General features: G+C 46.1%; 1 protein-coding gene across 3 annotated transcripts in view; it reads right to left on the reverse strand.

Annotated features, from left to right (window-relative positions):
* Window positions 1-21647, reverse strand: part of INPP5B (inositol polyphosphate-5-phosphatase B) — a 1358813-nt gene that overhangs the window by 1278721 nt on the left and 58445 nt on the right. For all 3 annotated transcript variants that reach the window (XM_069622659.1, XM_069622660.1, XM_069622658.1), the window contains one exon: window positions 11718-11828. In XM_069622659.1, the coding sequence (XP_069478760.1) occupies window positions 11718-11828 (111 nt within the window). The remainder of the gene's footprint in view (window positions 1-11717; window positions 11829-21647) is intronic.

Genomic DNA, 21647 nt, shown 5'->3' on the forward strand with positions numbered 1-21647 from the left:
TAGAAAAGAAAGATTGTATTTATGAACAGAATGCCTAGCTGTAATACCAAATGTTACGTGGTACATGTAACATATTGTGTCAATGTAAAATGCTATTCTTTTAGAATTATGTATGTCGATTGTTTTTCCCCATTGAACTGGAAGGACTGGGCCTCTGAAATCATGACCTCAAGACCTTTGGCTGAGGACCTCTCGGAGAAGAAGGTCTGGTTTTCAGTTGAAATGCTAAAAAATACAGGTGAGCAGATCAAAATTGTGGAGGTGGAAGATTATCCAGCCAGCAGAAGTGACCTTGAGGTCAGGTCTCCCCATTAACTGTGCATTAGCTTTAAAAAAAACATTGATGCCCAGGAGGGGAGGGCATGATCACATGGCCAGCCAGATGTCCTACTCAGGTCACAGGAGATAAATGAAACCTAAGAAATGGTGGGGGCTGGTGTGAAACTCAGGGATACTTGTGGTGCCTTTCCATTGACTAACATTGAATACATTTTCTTGAATCAAAAGTGCATTGTGTGTTCCACTGAGCTCATCCTGGGTTCATATTAAAGGGGATCAGAAGCCCATCGGGACCATGTAAAAATCTTGGGTGATGGTGTAGTGGGGAAGTCGAGTACCCCCAACCAAAGCTCCTCCCCCATGCTACCTATATGCTGGGGACCAGAGTGTGAAACATGTGTATTGCCAGTGAGAAAACCTATACCAAAGAGAATCCTGGAAGTAAAATACCCATTGAGAAAGCCATACATACACGCCACAATATGATGGCCATTTGAATGAAATCCCGGAGAAAGTGGGAAAAGCAAGCGAGAAAGGAGACTGGTGACGTCATACAGAACAGAGATGAGACACATGAGAAGAGATTAAAGAGTATAAGCATTCTATAGAAACAAAGGAAGAGATGCCAAGCATGAGCAACATTTTGGGCTCAAGATGAAGATGGTCAGACTACAGAAATAATGATGAAGATATCAAGTTGTTTTGCAATTGTACAGTTGCAGCAATGTAAGTAGACAAAGTATTCGTAAAGGCTAGCTATGTAGTGAATGGATTGCGGCGATGCGCCAACGTATATACATCGGAAATGTAAGGACTTTGGATGATTCCACAATGCTTTTTAGCAGAGCTAGATCCAGTGAAGGAAAGGTTTTCAGTGTGTCGCAGTTCGAAATGGGAAGCTGGGCCATGGAGGTGAATCAAAGAAGGGTCTGGTTGGATCAACACCAGGAAGTCAAGGCCACCTCGGGCCTGAATGTTAGCACAATGGTTACAGAATGTGTGAAAGAACATAACTCCTATGTTAAGTGAGAGGCGAGAACATTAAAGACATCAGAGGTTCATCATTTAATAGTATTTTAAATACAGAAAGACTCAAAAAACATGGTCTGCAGTCACATGGTTGGATGAGAATAGCTATGAAGGCAAGCTGTATCTAAACCGAGAAGACAGAGTATGCTATACACCCTCATATTCTTCAGCACAGAGAACATTTTCAAGGCTAAGCTCAAAGATTAATTGACTGGCAGACTGTAAGGGTGATGATAGATGACATGCTAATTGGTGGGACGCTATGGTTATGACCAGCCCACTAGCACCTAGATGACAGCCTGCGTGCTGCTTGCATATGTGGAATATTACAGAGGGGTACAAGGGTGCCAACCAATTGTGGAGGGCCACGTAATAGAGAGCCCTATAGTTTGTATAACCAATGGGTCATTGTGTATTTGATGATGTTCATAGAAACCTGCACTAAGGGAGGGTTTAGTTGCCCCACCTGATGTTAGAGACCCAACCACCTTCCTGACAATTGTGGAATTTATACCTAGATGCTCCCTGTAATCCAATCACCTTCCCAAGTAGGTTTTTGTAGTTTGCAATGTGGGTAGATGTCAAAAATGACAGGTTTTCATTATAAAAGTGTTTTTTGTAATGTGTTGCATTGAGTGTGAAGATCCAGCGAATGCGCTGATGTTCGTTGTAACTTCCTGTTTTAGATAATTGACATTAAAATAGTCGCACTTTGCCAACTTCCTGAGTCAGTTTAATCATTGATGTTTGAGTATGTTCTGCATCTCCATCCATCTCTAAGTGTTGCTATCTCGTCTTAAAGGGCTGGGTTGGTTACCCCAGTTCACGTAGTAGCATAGGATGGTTAAAAATCCATTGATCTAGTAAGCTTTGGGGTCCGGAAATATCGGACATCCTCCGCCATTTAACCGAAAGAACGTGAGGCTCCGTGTAGATAGCGGGCGTTAGTTTAAAAATCTTGCAAGAAAAGGTGGGACGGGTCCCTCGTTTTCATGCGGAATCCCCTCCTGATTTCTACAGGAAGCTGAGCGAACCAAAGGTTGAAGCGGCTGGTTAAAGGAGGAGACAATCCGGAGGGTCGGAAGTCGAAAATGCGAATGGTGAGTAGGCTGAGTGAGGTGGCAAACTGAATGCGCACAGAATAGGGAAAGGTGATACCGGGGATAGAGTAACAGAGGGTTGGTTGATTGGGGTATTTTATTCTTTGGGATAAGACGAAGAGCGTCATAGTGTGAGACGATGAGCATCACAATTTAAGGTATATAGACGAAGAGTGATCTATATAGTAAGCCTGGAGAACTACGTCAAGGACGGTTAGACAGAGCTCCTCCTAAAGTCCCAAGACGACGTATATAGGCTATGACTGATCAAGGCATCATTAAAGAGGCCAGCTCATACTCCATCTGAGTCATTTATAGGGGCAGATATAGTCACAAGGAGCATGGACTAAAGTATATGTGGGCCGGTCAGTTTGTCAACATTTGTTTGTCTGTATGTTGCATGAAATGTAAAGAACTTTTTAAAGAAATGGAATATTGAGAAATAAGAAAGAAATAGACTGTGGTGGAAAAAATTGAGTTTTGAAAAGAATTAGTATTTATTTATATAAGTCGACCAGTGGTGTTTATTGAATAAATAGATTGATGTACAAGTGAAATAAGAGGCTTGGAGCTGCGACGATTGGTGCGCTCATATTGTAGTATTTTTCTGGAAAGCATTTATTTTGTGTGAAGAAAGATAAAAAAGGTGACTGTTAATTGTCACCCAAGTCTTGATGGAGGATATTACTCCACTAATACATTTGTGCAGACAGCTGTCAAAACACGCATCCAAACTTCAGCAGTACAGTACAGAATGGGTTAAGGGTACGGCAGATAAAATGTTCATGCCATGGCCACAAGGGGGATCGCTGTCTAAACCAGTTTTGCAACATATGACAACATATTTGCAGGCAGCATATACAGGAAAAAAGTTAGAGAAAAGGTTAGTGAGCTTAGAGCTCTGGAAAATGTACCAGGAGGAGAGAGAAGACTCGCCTCCTGAACACTGGATGCTTAACCAGTGTAAAGAGGGGGGTGAAGAGCTTTCTGCTCCCATTGCCGCCCCAGATGTAAATGGCGATAGTACAAAAGATGAAGGATTATATCCTTTAAGAGAGCTTAAAGCAGCGACGGGGTATAGTAACCCAATGTATAAGTCGCCTGCTTGTGCCAGTGACGAGAGTTTTGAAAAAGACTCCAGAAAGAGATTTGATTCCTAAAGTCCCATGGGACAAGGAAAGAAGTGATTGACCCGGTATGTCTTTAGACATAGAAAGAGAAATCAAAAGATGGAAAAGAGAGAAGGATAAAGCTGACGAGATAGCTATTGTACAGAATGAATTAATGGGAGGTCAGATATTGCTTAAACTTGATGGAAAGAGCATCAAAGAAGTAAGACAAGAAGAAGATAAGGATAAACAGGATAAAAAAGACAGAGTGAGAGAAACGATTGAAAGAGGAAAGAGCAGAAGAGCAATGGAAGTATGATAACAGGCACAGAGCAGTTGAAGAACGAGACAGGCTAGAAAGGAAAAGAGAGGAAGAGGAAGAACAGAAAATAAGGGATAAAAGAATACAAAGATGCAAAGATGATGAAGTGCATAGAGCAAATGAGAGAAGAGTGGTGAAAAGGCAGGAAGAACAAAGTGTGAGGGAGGAAGCAAGGAAACAAAGAGAGCTTGACGAGAAAATAGAACTCAAGAGAAGACAAAGGGCATGTGACATTGATCATATAGAAGAGAGTTAATGGAACCTAATCCAGTAGTAGCATGGGAGGACATAGCAGAGTTCTTCCCAACACATGTACCAATGCCAGGACCGCCTGGAGTAGATGTAGAGGATGATTTTGATATAAGAAGCATTGGAGAAAAAATTGATAAGCTCTATCCTGACATGAGGACCAAAAAAGAATAGAAGGCAAGGGAAAGAATGATCGAAGGTACACAGCCACACAAGGCAAGGAGGGAGGTTTGTTTAGGCTCGAGCATTGAGCTTTGTCTTTGGACAAGCTGGCTCTGAATAGAGATGAGAAAGAGGGAAGCCACATTAGTTGGGGATAGGATAGGTCAGACGAAGATAGAGAAACCTTTGTGGGGAGGAGGGAACTAATGTATATGGTTCTGAAGGGTGTTTTCCGATAGACAGAGAAGTGAGATGGTCAGATCTAGACCTACCTAAACCGAGGACGCCAGAACCACTGGCATGGCTAGATCCACCTAAGGGGTGATCCCATAGTGTGAGGGGGGGATTTGCCACCTTATGTGAGCAGACTAAGGTCAGTACTGGGAAAGAAAACAGTGTGGAACCATTGCCCCTGCTCTGGACAGACAGACGATGGGGGACAAATGCGATTTTGAGATCTCAGAATTTCCATTGTTAGAAAGGGGAGGGGTCAGACCGCAGTATATTCCTTGGCCCCAGATGGATAAGGATAATCTGAGGTGTAAACTCCTGAGTTTGACATCGGGTGCTGGAAAATGGATTTATGAATTAGAAAAAGTGACCGGAGGGAATACGTTAGCTATAGGGGACATTAATGGTCTTCTAGCAGCTAAACCTGGGGAGAGAGCCAATGACATTTGGTCGAGAGCAGGTTACGCAGGTGTCACTGCTCAGAACACATCTCATGGTGGAGCACCGTTTAATAATTGCAGAGTGGCAGTCTGGAAGCGCTTCGGGTACAATATCCAGACACATCGGACATGGGAGCTATAAGATGCAGGAAGGGGAGGGTCCATTGGCTTACATTTAGAATTTCCAAGAGCAGTGGAGCTTGGAAATGAGCGAGATGTGGGGAAAATGTATATCTGTATTTTATCATATATTATGTCAAGGGCTGCCAGACAAAGTGCTGAGACAGCTTTAAGAAATTGGTGGGTATGGAGGCAAAACCATGGCCAGAAATACAGTTGACAATAGCGCATCATTGTCATTTGTTGCAATAGAACAGTCAAAAGAAAGAAGAAGGCAGGAAGATGAAGAGGCTAAATTTGTACAGAAAAAGCTATAGAAGGGACAATGTTAACTAGTGGAGAAGGGCAGGGAACACAGCAAACACTGGGTATTCTGCACGTGAATACCCAACGGCAGTTCGATCAAGGAGGGAAGGGATTTGTACCACGAGGTAGAGGAAACTTCTGTGGAAGAGGCGGTTTTCAGAGTAATAAAGGGAACTTCCAGAGTGACTAAGGTGGGTTTCAGCATATACAGAATGATAATGAAGGCATGCAGGGAGGGCAAATCAGAAGACTCCCTCCTGTATGTTGGACATGTGGAATGACAGGGCATTTAGCACAAACATGTGGAAGCCAAGGGTATGTACAGAATGGACAGTTCTCAAAAAGGGGAACCGCTTTCCCGCCTGCATATAATTCACAAAATAGGGATGGGTTTGCCCAAGATCAAACAGTGTATCAAGCACAAATGCCAAGAATACAACAGGTTGTGCAACCACAACAAGCACCATTGAATCTGCCCCAAGGGCAGTCACAGCACACACCCATGCAAATACAGCAGAGTGCAAACACAGGACATTTATTGACTTCTAGGATAGGGGGTGTCACCATCGAGGGAGGGAATCCTTTCACGGGCACAGGGATAAGCCTGTACTCACAATAGGACAGCTCACTGGGTGACCTGATCTGTTCAGTACTATCAGTAATGCCAAATCCTCAAGAAAAACCAAGGGTTGACATCACAATAGCAGGCAAATCATTTTCTTTTTTAGTAGACACGGATGAAACTTGCTCATGTATACGAGAGGGAAACCTTTTAATGTCAGGAAATGCCATGAATGCTCAAGGTTTCACAGGAGCTACAAGTAGAGTTCCTTTTAATGAGAAATTGCCTGTCTCGATAGGAGAGTGCAATATGTATTTTCCATTGTTGTCTTCAAAACAGACACCAGTTAATATACTGGGTCGAGATTTAATGACAAAGCTGAATATGATGAAGGCATAGTGTGTTCAACACCAGGAATAGATTGACGTTTACAGGGCAAATAGCCATACGAGGAGTATCGTTAGAACCAGAGGTGTTTCATTATGGGGTACGCATTTTGTTAAAATGGCTGCCTGGACTAGAAGGTAAAATTATGAGAATACCTGATGAGTTTCTCTTTAGACCAGAGGTTCCCATGGACGAAGAGGGGGGGCAGATTTTTCCCTTAGAGTTGCAAGCATCAGTAGTACGAGCGGTTTTGGATATGCTCATAGGATTTGATGATCAAGGTAGATCATGGAGCACAGTCATTGCTATTGGAGAAGGTTACAGACTAACTGACATCACCGATGAGGACATGTTTAAAGATGACCCTTCTGATGACGAAGTAGTGTTCGAGATGAGCATTACATATTGGGTTAGTGCAGAAAGATGCGAGGTCCCGTCGGCCCTTATGACGTAGGCCTACTAAAAGGGGTTGGAAAAGTCCAGATTAAACTGAAGCCAGGATCAATTTTACCTCGAGCACGACAGTACCCCATGTCTCGAGAGGCAGATGAGGGTATTTTTAAAATGATATCCGCCATGATGGATCAAGGTATTTTAGTGATGTCAGAGTCACCATGCAATGCAGCTCTGTATCCTGTCAGGAAATTGAAGGCGGGGTCATGGCGTTTAATTCAGGACATGCACCCGGTTAACCAGATTGTAGATGCCGAGTTTCCTCTAGTTCCTAATCCAGCGATGACCTTAAGTAGTATCCCTTTTGAGGCACGATATTTCACTGTGATTGACTTGAAAAATGCATTTTTCTCAATCCTGTTGCATAAAGATTCTCAAGATCTGATGTCATTTACGTTCAAACAGACTAAATTAAAAAGCACAAGATTACCCCAGAGGCACTGTGAGTCTCCATTGATTTTCAATAGAGTCCTGCAGATGGACTTAAGCAATATTGATTTGCCGAGTGTTGTACTGCAATACATAGATGATATTTTGATTAGTAGCACATCAGAAGAAGAGTGCAGACGTGACTCAGTTCAGCTAATGATTATTTTAGCCGAGAAGGGATATAAGGAGGACAAAGTGAAATTGCAGTATTGCTAAGAAGAGGTGTTATACAAAGGCCAGCTAATCTCACATGAAGGAAAGAAGGTTACACCTGAAAGGGCTGAGGCCCTTTTGAAAACTGCAAAACCGCACACGATAAAGCACATGCAGCAATTGTCGGAATTATGTAATTATGTGAGAGCATGGGTATTTTATTATAGCTCTTACACAAGGCCATTGTTGCAGGCCCTGAAAAAGGCTCGAGCAAGTCAGGAAAAGATTGTATGGACTGAGGAAATGGAGGAAGGGTTTGACCAGTTGAAAAGGCAATTTGCACAGCTCCAGATCTGGGAATTTCTAATTATTCTGAGGAATTATTTTTATTTTTGCACACAAATGGAACAGTCATTACGCAGTGCTCACGCAGAGAACTACGTTGGGATATAAGCCCTTAGCGTATTACAGTGGGATTTTGGACCCAGTAATACGGGGTCACATCCCCTGAGAACCAACTTTGGCAGCCGCCGTGTTTGCCATTGAGATGTCTGCCAGCATAGTGATGGGGTGTTCCATGACGCTATTTGTTGAGCATGCACTATTTGCGGTTTTGAAGAAACCTAAAGGTACACTAACGTCTCAAAGAGCTTCTGCTTATGAGGTGGTTATATTGAATCCAACAATCAAAATAGTTAGATGTAAGACTGCGAATCCTGCCACATTTGTAGCTGAACCACTGGTAGATGACGATCATGCACATGACTGCTCGACTTATGAGGAATTTTATGACGAGATTCTGAGAGTAAAAGAAAATGCTCTGGGGAATTTCTCTTTATTGATAGGTCTTTGAAAATTGATCAAATTTATGGGCAAAGGTATTCAGCTGCCGCTGTGGTAAGGCACATGGCTAATGGGGAATTTGAAGTAATGACAAGTAATGACAAGTGCACGACTACCGTCTCACTTTTCATCACAGGTTGCAGAATGAGTGGCACTGATTGTTGCGCTCGAGAAACACACAGACCAGAAAGTAACCGTGTACAGTTACTCCAACTATGTGACGTTGACAGTACACGCAGGGCTAGCACCTTGGGAAAGGAGAGGCTACATCCGAGCGGACGACAATCCAGTGCAATACGCCACTTTATTGGACAGACTTATTAAAGCACTACAGCCTCTGGTACCCATCGCAATCGTTAAGTGCACAGAGCACACTAAGAGAGCAGACTTTATCTCATGCTGAAATCAAGCCGCAGATGAAGAAGCAAAACGAGTTGCATATTCTAAAGATATTATGAGCTTTGATATGCCTGTTGTAAGTGAGAGAATGGGGGTGATGATGATAACAATGAAAGCTTCAATAACTTGTCAAAGGCACAATTAATGGAAGTACAAGGTGAAGCATCACAGGATGAGAAATGTCTGTGGACATGGAGGGGGTGTTCTTTATCCCCTTCCGAGGCATTGTAGTGACAGGAAAACACTGGTAAACCGGTGATGCCTGTAGCCTTATTAAGGGTGGCATTGGAACAGCTACACTACCCTGCGCATGTCACTAGGGAAAACCTTGCAGCAGCTATTGCAGAGGACTGGTTCATACCGAATTTGTTAGAACACATTGCATTTTATGTAGTAAATTCCATTGTATGTCAAAAGTTTACTGCTGGGCACACGCTGCAAACAGAGGTGTTATCCCTCGACTGAATGGTCCATTTCAGCGTTTACATATTGACTATGTTGATATACTGCAGGTCTGTAATGGCTATAGATATATGATAGTGGTGGTGTGCCCCTTTTGTAGGTGGATCGAAGCTGGTCCATTCACACACCCAGATGCCACTTGCACTGTGAAGTTTCTAATTAGAGAAGTATTTCCTAGATGGGAAGTATGTGAGGTATTCAGATCAAATAATGGCCCACAATTTGACATTTTGTGAATTAAGTGGTCAAGAAAATGTGCTTATTGCTCAGTGTAAAGCATACGTTTTCTTCACCTTATCACCCACAAGCAAACGGATCTGTGAGCGGCTCAACAGACTGCTTAAAGAGAGAATAGCCAAGCTTAAGTTGACATTGAAAAAAGGATGGCTGCATTGTTTGCCTCTTGCATTATATGCATTGTGGAATCAACCAGACTCTGACCATATTACGCCCCATGAACTAGTAATGGGGAGGCGAATGAAAAGGCCTCTCACTTCTCCATGAAGGACTAGAAGTGATGCCCAGACAACAGCAGAATTGTTAGGAAATAATAATAATAATAATAATAATAATAATAATAATTAGGCATTTATATTGCGCTACGAACCCTCAGGTATCTGAGCGCAGCTTATTATTACCCACGGTGCGTGGTGCTCATTTATCGACCTCGGAAGGATGAAAGGCTGAGTTTGGCCCTGCCGGGATTCGAACCTGCGTTAACAGGCTCTGCACAGATGTCATAGTGAGCACTCTACTCACTGTGCCACTTGACCAGAAATGAGCTGTGTGCCTACTTAACATGTATGACTTCAAGTATCTCGGTCATTTCAGACCAATTCAAGGGAACAGGGTTTCTGTCTCAGAACACAGATGAAAACCATACAGCAACCGGATGAAGTTAATTTCTATTGCCAAGACTGTTTTGCGGTGACCAAATTCTTTCCGTAACTTTGTCCGCAAATGGCATCAACCTAGGTTTAACGGTCCCTTCATCGTAGTGGACATTACTCCATCGGCACTGAAAGTACAAGGAAGATGTGCTTGGATGTTCCTCAGAGACGTGAAGATCTACAAAGGTGAGACCATCACACCCCACCCCATTCCGAAGCAAGTCAAGGAGAAGTAGATCAGCACGTGCAGACTAGATCAATGATGAGGAAGAAGGAGGCAGAGACTGTCTAGTGGATAGATAGATAGTTAATTGGTTTGTGGTTCATTCAAGTCTCTCTTTGTAGCTGCTAAACAAGGGGGGAAGATGTTATTGTTCTTGAGCTACAGGAGTTTGCTAACATTGGACTGAGACATATTGAAATCTTGAATGAGAGAAAATGTATCTTCGACGATTGGGAAAGGGAGCAGTATCCTGATTCCCTTCTCACAGAGTTTCTCTTTGGAGGGGCCCATGGTGGTGCCTAAAGGCAACATTCATCAGATCATTCTTTGCTGTTTTCCTCTTCATTCTTCGTGCATATCCATCATTGGTTGCATATACTGGTGAAAAATGGCAGTACTGGGACAAGCGTGGCTGTAATTTACATGTGATGGCAGCACCTGTACATGGAAGGCACTGCCTTACATATAATGACTATACCAGAGAAAGAAGGCATATACTGGTGTAAGATGGCATACGTGGCTGTATTTTACATGCGATAGCAGCACCTGGACATGTGAGGCTCTGCCTTACTTATGATGACTATACCAGGGAAACAAGGCATATATTGGTGTAAGATGGCAGTGCTGGGACAAGCACAGCTGTCCTTTACATGTGATGGCAGCACCTGGACATGCAAGGCTCTGCCTTACTTATGATGACTATACCGGGGAAAGAAGGCATATACTGGTGTAAGATGGCATACTGGGACAGGTGAGGCTGTACTTTACATGTGATAGCAGCACCTGCACATGGAAGGCACGGCCTTACTTATGATGACTATACCAGAGAAAGAAGGCATATACTGGTGTAAGATGGCATACGTGGCTGTATTTTACATGTGATAGCACCACCTGGAAATGTGAGGCTCTGCCTTACTTATGATGACTATACCAGGGAAACAAGGCATATATTGGTGTAAGATGGCGGTGCTGGGACAAGCACAGCTGTCCTTTACATGTGATGGCAGCACCTGGACATGTGAAACTGTACTATAGATGTGGTGACTATACCTGCTATGTGAGGCTATATATAACTGGAATAGCATTGCAGTAACTGGCCATATGAGCCTCTACTGGAATATTAGCAATTAACCTCTGGCCCATGATATGCTGGGTGTTCCTGTATCATACCATGCCTGTGCCCAAGGCATATCAAGCCAGCACCCCAGTGAACATATTATTGGTAACTAAAATAGCTTTTTGCATGCTTGAGTGGCTATTTCGTTATGTATTCATTCTAACAATTATTGCAGCTTTTGAAATATCTGAGATGTCAGTTTCTATGATGTCATTAGTGTCCACGGTTACCTGATCTCACTTCCTGTAATTCCAACAACTTTCTGTGATGTCATTGGGCATGTAAAATCACCTCCACTGCCCATAGAATTTTGGTGAATTGACGTCTCTGCTTAAAGTGCACAACCTAACAGTTTTGGTTCTTCGAGAATGGACCGCTTCTTCCAGAATGTCCCCCGCTTCCTTGGCACACCATGGTAACTGACAAAGGGAATAGACAGCAGGGTTTCCTACCTGGATAAGACTTGTTGATCTCTTGTAGAAATTCACGCGTATGAGACCCAAAGGGCAGCTGCACCTCCAGATCGACCTCTTGTGAGAGTAACCGCACTGTGACATCAGCACCTGATCACAAATAAAAAGCAACAATAGCTGAAGCGAATATTGCTACTGCACACAACACACCATTACAAAGCAATCAATGATTTATGCTTACAAATGTCAACCCTATGCGTAAAGGCCCTTATGGTTTAAGGGTGTGCAACCTTTCGCTCTCCAGGTATTTTGGACTACAACTCCCATCAGCCATAGGTAGTATATTCAATGGGGAGGTACCAGGGGAACGATAGTCAAAACCATATGGAGAGCCGCAGGTTGCAGATGCCTGCGGAAAGTGGAATGGTGTCAGTCTCCAGCACAGAATTCCCACCATTTCACAAAGAGGGATCACTCACTATATGCACAAAATACGCCGGGAGAATAGCTCAGCTGCAACGTGTTTGCCTTGGAAGCAAGACGACACAGGTTCGATCCCCGGGTCCACACTTAGAAACCTCTTCGCATTTAAGCGTGTTATAAATACGCAACTAAGACTAATAAAAAAAAAAAAAATTACGCAACTAAAAAATACCTATTCCTGTATCAGCGCCTCGATGCCCGCGGGCTGTGTGATAGCTTTAAAAATGCAAATAAATAAATACACATGCTCACTGATAATATTTTCAACACAACATGAGCTTGAGGCATAGGGTATGCTAGTAAGATAATTTCCACGTGAAGGCACAATGTGCCACTCATGCCATGCAGTACAATGTTCGCCTTCGGTCAGGCCTCTGAAAATTGTAAACCACTTAATAAGACCAGCGACAAAGTACTAAGTCTTCATTTTTGTGCTGTAGAAGTGGGGTTTATGAGAGGTGGCCAGAGACCCAGGGGGCTGTAGGCTCCCCAGATTGATGCAATGCATGATGCATGCCATATTAAGGCGTAGTAGGGACGATCCAACTGACCAGTGTCCAAGTTTAACCCCATAAGTGCCAGGCTATTATGCAAGTCTATGCAAAAAGGATGAGCATACCCTTCCTTGGCTATCCTCCCAGTGTTGTGTACAAACACATGCTCTGAACAGGGTATCGCAGCCCTGTGCGCAGCCTGTAATGAGAGGTGGGTGAGCCACGGAATTCATGGGTAGAGCCGAGCCAGAGCCAAGCCGGTATACGAGCCGAGACAGCAAGAGACGCGTAACCGACATCTTGCATCGCTAGCCCACACACCCCTCCCTGATGCTCTGTCCATCCACACCCACAGCGCAGACCCGTACCTGCCATGCGTTCGCCCTACCCACACCCCCACACCACAAGGCCCCTACACAATGCCTCAAGTAGAAGTACAGTTTTATGATCTGCAACTGGTTGCAATGTGTTTTTTTTGGGATTTATTTGCAATGTCTGTCCAGCTTCTTGTATATGTTCTGTGTCTATACAGAACACATGTTTTCCGCTGTGTGATATCAAATATACTTAGAAACCTTGTTTCCCTTTCTAGTTACCAGTAGGATGTACAAAAGATCAGGCCCACCTGATAGCTAGAAAAATTAAATGAAAGACAAGAACAGTGGAAGGGCTCTGGACTGAAGCCTTTGCTCGCCAACCTCTTTCTGTGAAACGTGGAAGTTATTAATTCCCAGGACTCTCAGTCTGGAGCCTACGCAAGCACTAGTGTTGCACTATTTCCAGAAAAACGCCTCTAAGACGGAATCTATGACTTGGATCACAGACACAAAGAATGCCTTCCTTACACAAAATGTCTGTCCCAAACGTGAACATTATTTAATTCTTTCAGTTATCAAAGAATTGGGGATTGGAAAAAGTTCTGCGATGCTATATTAGAAACATTCAAAATGAGTCTTAAAACCCAAGCCAATGATTTTTCCCTGGAGAATGGGTATTGGAAGAAAAATTGAATGTTAAGCTTTTGTTTTACTTTGAGAAATGTAACCCTACACTGCCACCTCCTGGTAGAAAACACAAATGTGTGCTTTAAGTATTATATAGGTTGAATTGGGACACATGTATGAGTTGTGAGCTGCAACGCCAACGGGAAGCTTCAACGCGCATTAGCTGGGGATGGAGTTGAGGTTTGCTTTAAATACAAAAGAACTTAGAGGTTGCAGGCTGCCTATGATACTCTGGGAGGTGGCACAGGGGGAAGAAACCACAGCTTTCCAAGCGGCTCAAGAATAAGGGCCTGATTCATAGGAGCGTTTTATAATGGCTCAATCCCATAGGGAAACGCTCTCTGAATCAGGCCCCAAGTGTTTCCCAGTCTTACGTGCAGCGCTTTGGAAGTAGGAGCAGTAGCCGAGCCGACGGTGGGTAGTATACTTTCCTGAGCCCAAGCGTCAGATTTGCAGGCAGTGGCGTAACACAAAATGTGGGGGCCCCCCCTGTGAGCCAGGCAGGGGGCCCCCCTAAACACGGTAACAAATCACGGGTTGCACCACACTCTGGGCCAGACTAGATTATCACGATTGCACAATACGCACAAACGTTCTGCTGAAGCGGTATGCCGCACACTGCACTAGGAGAAAGATATAATTGTGTTTTAATATAATATACAGCACACTTTCTGAGAAAAATTGTCTAAAAAGTCAGAGTGTTTGCAATTGTTTTGTAGGGTAACACCAATCCAATACATGCAAATCACCAACAGTGCACAGGAACATTAATGCTTTGCTATTAAAAATGCCATGTCACAATGAAAACTTGTTCAACTGGCTGCACAATGCAGACCAGTGTAGACACATAATGTTACAGTAAATACTGCCAGGCCACATTTAGACATACCTAGACTGGTTGCACCAAAATGCCAGTCAAAGCAATAACACTCATCAAGAAGAGAACACACATTCAAGCCCGCATCTCTGTGGCCTCTAACAACACGGCCAAACTCTTTAAAATCTGCAAGGAACTGTTCAATCCTGTTGCGGTCTTTACCTCTCCCGTTCCCTCCCAGCCCCTCTGTATGGCTCTGTCCTCTCACTTCTCTGCTAAAACCCAGGACATCTTTTCCTCTATCTCCTCTTCCTTTCCCTCTTCTTATCTCGGCCCCCCTTTGCCCATCTATACCTCACTTCCTCCTTTCTCCTCTTTCTCTCTGACAACACCTGATGAGGTTTCTTGAAAAGTGTAGTCTAAACCGGTGCGCACCAGCTCCTCCAGAACCATCAAGGACCATATTGACACTCACGATCCAGTCTTGGCCGATTTCTGTAATCACTCTTTCGCCACTGGAACGTTCCCCTCTCCCCTTAAGCACTCCCTTGTGCACCCACTCCTCAAGAAGCCATCTGCCAATCCTGCCTGCCTGGCAAACTATCCCCCATTCTCCATCATCCCTTTCCTGGGCAAACTGTTGGAAAAGCTTGCCATCTCCCAGTTTACGCTCCACGCTGAATCTGTTGTTTGTCTCCATGACCATCAGTCTGGCTTCAGAGCTGCAAGAGGGACGGAAACTGCTCTCCTGAATAACTGTGAAGATCTGCTCTCTAACCTTGATTCCAGCATTCCGTCTTTCCTTATCTTTATCTTTCCTTTGCTTTCAACACAGTCAACCACGCCATCCTGATCAATCGACTCCATGAAAAGCTTGGCACCACGGATCAGGCCCTTGAGTGGCTGCCCTCCTTCCTCTTGGACCGCCCCTCCCAGGTCCAACTTGGTCCCTTTCTCTCTGCCACATCTCTCTATACCTGTGGCGTTCCCAAGGGTTCCATCCTCTCACCCTGGTTTTTCAACCTCTACTTGGCCCCTTTGGCCACCTGATCTCTACCTTTTCCTCTAACTTTCAGTGTTATGCGGATAACAGCTTTCTTTCAGGCTCCCCTCAGCCTCCTCTCCTCTCTCACTCATTCCTGACTGTCCATCCGCGATTCAGGAGTGGTGCACCTCCAACGATCTCTGCCTTAATGCCAGTAAGATGGAGATCCTTCTCATTGGGACCCATGCCCCTGCTTTCACTCTCTCACTGTGGCCGTCCGCATTGGTCCCTCTTCCTTCGCCTTCCTGCGAGGCAAAAAACCTTGGTGTTATCTTTGACTCCACTCTCTCTTTCGCTTCTCACATCTCGGACGTCGTCAAGAAGTCCCACTACCAGCTGCTCCTCCTCAAAGGGACTCTTCCATTTCTCACTTTCCCCCAGAAGCTCACTGGGCCTCATTATGAGGTTGGAGGTAGCCTTGCCGGTTTTACCAGCAAAGCGACCTCCAAACAGGCATCCGGGTCCGGCACCCGCGAATGGGCAATTACCGGGCTATTCCGGCCAAGCCAGACCTGGTAATTGCGCTTTCGTGTGTGCCAGGCCTGGCACATCCCCATTCCCATTTGAGCCCGATAGGGCATAATGGGAATGGGGATGGTGGTAGCAACGGTACTGTTAGTAACGATACCGGTACTACCATCATGTTCTGCTCGCGGGTGCCGGTATGACCACCAGGTCAGACCTGGTGGCTGCAAGGGCACCCGTGAGCAGAACACCTAGTATGGCAGTACGGTAGCAACTGTGCCGGTAGCAATACCGGCACCATTGTTGCCTTACCGCCATACCTGTAATGAGCCCCACTGTCTCCAGAGCCCTGGTTCTCTCTAGGCTGGACTACTGCAACAGCCTCTTTCTCAATTTGCCTATCTATACAACTTACCCAGAACAGAACTGCAAGACTTATCCTTGGCCTCAAGCCCAGGGATTGTATCTCTCCAGCCCTGAAATCTCTCCACTGGCTCCCGGTTGCTGCAAGGATATAGTTCAAGACCCTTTGCCTTGTCCACAAGGCTTTCTGGTCTCCACTGTTCTCTTCCAAAATACCTTCCTTCTCCAGCCCTTCACTCAGCTACCTCCAACTTTCTAAGGGTTAGATGCTTCTCCAGGCAGAGAGTGGGGGGTAAATGTCTCTGCTCTGCAGGTGCCTCCCTCTGGAATGGCCTCCCTGCCCCTCTCAAACCTGAGCCGGACCACCTGAAGTTCCGGAAGCAGCTCAAAACATTCCTCTTCTTCTCTGTTTTCTCTCTCTCCCTTCCCTCCTGACCTACTGGTCTGCTGTACCGACTGGTTGCTTGGCTACCATCAGAGTCTCACTGAGTGCAGACACTTTCTTAATCAGTCACCCCTGCACTGCCTCTGGGCCTAACATACACCTAGGGGCTATAACTGTAACCCTACAGTCCCTTGTTCTCCTTGCACTACCCAGAGCCACACTGCCCTGGCTGCACTTACTCAGAGCATTGCTGCCCTATTTTTCCCCTCTCCCTTGCACTTCCCCCTCCCTTTCCCCTTGCACTTCTCGATCTCGCACTTGTCTGATCTTAATGACACAAGGCCTAGTAAGATTGTTTGTCTTGTCCTCCCTCTATCTTTCCTCCCTTGTCTTGTTGCGCCTAGAAACACTTGTGTTCAGGCGCATTATAAATCACTTATATCATATAATTTCCTCACAGATGCCCAGAAAAATATAAAATGCTGCAGTAAGAAACGGCTAGACTGGCAGCACCCAAATGCCTCTCTAGCCACTAATACCACATATCATGCCTGCTTAACCCAACCTCCAAAATTAGCTCCTTGGCCAAGAATTACCTCCACGTCCCTCTTTCTTGTCCCAGAGCTTACGGTTGAGGCTCCTTGCCTCATAGGTAAGTACTGGGACAAGGAAGAGTGGGACTAGGAATAATGAAGATTACAAGTAGCTAGGTCAGGCATTACCTCCATCTACCTCTACCTCATCCCAGTACTTGTGTATGAGGCATAGGGCCTCATACACAAGTAGTGCCTCATACACAAGTACTGGGACAAGGAAGAATAGGGCTAGGAGTAATGAAAATTACCACTAAGTAATCAAGGCATTAAACACAAGTAGTGTGCAACACTATTGAGTTGACTGAGATTCAGCACCCCTCACCCTGCAATTTTGGGCTATGTTGACTCGACCTAGCTGACCTCCAGAGCAGTTGCCGGACAGAACAGTACACATATGTTAAACGGCACCTGGGTTATGCTGCTAATAAGAGCCCAGCCATTACTAACATAAAGCCTTTCACGGTTAGTACCTGCAATCAAATGCCAAGTTTTTTAGGCAATTGAAATCGTGATGCGGGTTTAGTATTTGCATGCCAGGGGAGTGATTGGAAGGGTAGAGAGGGAACAGGAGACCACTCATTCTCACAGCAGTCGATAAGTGGGTGCTTTCAACCTTAAAGGAGAGAGTTAACTGCTTGTAACATTGAAGCTGCACTAGAATAGTCTCATTAAAATGCGTAAAGAAATTAGACGCCCCCACACAAATAAGTATGCCCCTCCCCACCGCCCATGAAGTTAGCGCCTCTCCCAACATTTGAAGGGTTAGCTCCCCCAAAAGGTAGGTTTTGTTGCACCCCTGAACGCAAGCACATACACCATTCACCATATACACACGCACACCCAGCCATCCATACATTTAAGGGTGCACTCTTTCACCATACAGGCACACACACCCACACACCCAGCCATACATTTAAGTGTGCACCCTTTCAACATACAGGCACACACACCCACGCACCCACCCACACATTTAAGTGTGCGCCCTTTCACCATACAGGCACACCCAGGCAGCCACCTGTACATTTAAGTGTGCACCCTTTGACCATACACTCGCACAGGCAGCCACCTCTACATTTAAGTGTGCACCCTTTCACCATACACTCACACACGCACACGTTTGAGGGGAGCCCTATTACATCAAAAAGAAATTGTTTCTTTTTGAAGTCACTCTTACATAAGGACTGAACCATAATGGAAACAATTTCTTTGTGAAGGCACAGCGACTTCAAAAATAAACTATTTATTTTGTAAGTCGTAGGGCTCCCCCCACCCCATGACATGGAGGCCTCCAGCCTAGGGTCTTCCATGCTATGGGGTGGGGGAGCCTTCAGACTTCAAAAAGAAAGGTTCTTTTTGTATTCACTCTGCCTTCATAAAGAAATTATTTATGTTACAGAAATTGGGAGGAGACTGTGGGACTAGTGCCTTTGATCCTCCATTAACCAAGACCCTGGAAGTAAAATTGCCACACGTTCCTGACACGCGGATATTAGGCGCTGGGATATTGCGCTAAACATGTCGTGTTTTGAAGGGCAGCAGAGGCCAGGTTCCCAATTAATCGGAAATAGTTAATATCAAAAATGTAAAGCGAAGAAAAAGAAAAGTGCAGAGTGGGTTTCACGCATCTACGTCAGGTAATAACAATGATGCGTCACCACTCCCATATAAAACTTGTAAAGACAGAGTGGATACTCATTTGAACTCTACCGTTGTCACTACCATTACACACAAATAAAAATAAAAACAGAAAAGAAGATAGATTCAAAGGAAAAAGAGACAGCAGAAAAGTGTGGGTACCTTTACAAGCTGGCTCGTTAAGGAGGTGCCCGTAGGCCCGGCAGCTGGTATTAAAGTAGTGTCACCAAACAGGTCCCATTCGGTTTGTCTCTTAGACCACCAGACTGATACATCCGAAGTGGATGGCATGCCCCGAAAAGGAAAACCTGCAACCAACTTGGTCGGCAGTGCTACACTAGACTTTATTCCAGGCACCACATTAGTTACATCCGTTCTTGATACTAAGGGGCCGATTCATGGAACAAACGAGTGCCGAAAATCCCAGCGCAAGCAGGCGCAAGGAGGCGCAAGCGTGAGAAAGCAAGCGCATGTGCACGCGTGCGATTCAAGGAAGGCGCTGCGCTACTTTCCCACTGGTTGTGCGTCAAATCCGTGCATGGTGCACGCTGGCGCATACGTCTCCAAACAGCGTGCGCTAAGCGCACATAGCGCAGCGCACACAACAAAAGTAGGCGGAACAGGGGGCGTAACACGTGGAATGGGGAATAACGTGTGAAAAAGAAGGCATAGCTGGGGAAGTACTGCTGGGAAGTACATGGAATGCCCACACGCACGTGAACCACACATATTCATGGAATCGAATAGGGCAAACCCGCACACAGTCAAAGACATGCACAGGCCTAAACACGTCTGCCACACGAAGGCAGGCGGTAGCGTCCCTGCGCATTACAAAAGTGTGCACAAATAAAAAGCACATATATACTGAGTGGGGTACGTGTCACTGGGGTTTGCGGGAAGTTTTACACGCGAAAGGGCCCTGTGCGAGTGGGGTACGTGTATTACTGGAGTTCGCAGGAAGTTTTACACGCGAAATGGCCCTGTGCGAGTGGGGTACGTGTATTACTGGGGTTCGCGGGTAGTTTCACAAGCGATTGGCCCTGTGCGAGTGGGGTACGTGTATTACTGGGGTTCGCGGGAAGTTTTACATGCGAAAGGGCCCTGTGCGAGTGGGGTACATGAATTACTGGGGTTTGCGTGTAGTTTCACACGCGAAAGGCCCTGTGCGAGTGGGGTACGTGTATTCCTGGGGTTCGCGGGAAGTTTCACACGCGATTGGCCGTGTGCGAGTGGGGTACCACTCACCTTCTGCCTTGTGTGTAGAAGAACACATAGCCAACACCCACACGCTGTGAAGTAATAGCGTGTGAACCCCAACGGCTGGAAAACACACGCCCGCACCCCACGAAAAGCATGTACAGAGCAATGGAAAGCCACGTGGGATCTTCAACCCGTGCCAGGGCAACGCCCGTGCGCGATACATCACAGACGCGCTTACGCGCTAAGGGCCTTTGGTCCAATGAAAACGCGTACCTGTGCTGACGCGCTTACACGCTAAAGGCCTTTCCTCCAATTACACGCTGACGTGCAATTTTTTCACGTGCCAAATCACTCCGTATCAAGCTGACCACACGAAAACACACGGAAGACCACGCTCCTGCCCAGAAGGCCGATTTACTGCCCCCCAGAGCCCCGAGCACGCTCCCACCTGCAATCTGCTGCTGCCTGACTGCCTGCTGCCCACGTGCCCTGCCATTTGATGCCTGCACGTCAGCCAGGGGTGCAGTTGCTGTGACCACCCCTGCTGGAACTGAAGACTCCCGACTGGGATTCCATCGCTCCACAGCCCAGCCCCAGGACCCAGTTGCCCACCCACTCCTGCCTCTGGGGTTGGCATGTCCAGCAGAACACCATCGGGCTGCACTGGCAACCCCCAGCCAGAGAGGCAGAGGGCCACCAGCTTCAGTGCCAGGGAAGTTGGTGTCCTGGTGGAGCAAGTCCTGGGGCAGTATGATGCCCTCTTTGGAAGTTAGCGCGCCGACAATGAAGGACGGACCAGGATCTGGATGGACATCATGACTGCCATCAACGCAGAGGGGGTGGCAGTCCGCGTCTTACATCATGTCAAGAAGCGCTGGGAGGACTTCAGGTCCAGGACCCTCAAGGCCCGGCACCTTGCAAAGGCAGCGGATGCCGAGGGGCGCCGGGGCCAGCTGTCGGACCACCAAATGAGGGTCCTGGAACGCATATGCCCAGCACTCTATGTCCAGATCCTTGAGAGGCAGACCCGTCTGGAGTCGAGCGGTAAGTGTACATGCAGAGTGATTGGACGCTGTGCGTGTCGTGGTGTGCCAGTAGTGTGCAGGTTGCACATGTGTTTTTGTAGGGACATGTAGGGATGTGTATGAACATGGGCGTGAGGCTGCCACATGTGTGTCCTCTCATGTGTGAGACACATTGATGGTGACACATTGATCAAGATGGCACAGAGTCATCCAGGTTGGTGGGGGGTTTGGTGGAGGAGGAGGCCGTGCAAGGGACAGACACGGGGTCTGGAGGTGGGGATTCCACTGGTGCTAGTGGTGCAGTGCAGGGGCAGGGACAGGAGGCAGCACAGGCCACCGCGGAGGTGCCTGTGTGTAATCTTGTCCCCGAGCCTGTGACTGCATCATCCTGCACCAGCAGGGATGCCTATGTCCAGACCCGTTTTCAGGGAGGGGATCCGCTTACAACAACTGGCCT

Source organism: Ambystoma mexicanum, chromosome 11, assembly GCF_040938575.1.
Source record: "Ambystoma mexicanum isolate Mex_15411 chromosome 11, UKY_AmexF1_1, whole genome shotgun sequence".
In the NCBI taxonomy this organism is placed as follows: Eukaryota; Metazoa; Chordata; class Amphibia; order Caudata; family Ambystomatidae; genus Ambystoma; species Ambystoma mexicanum.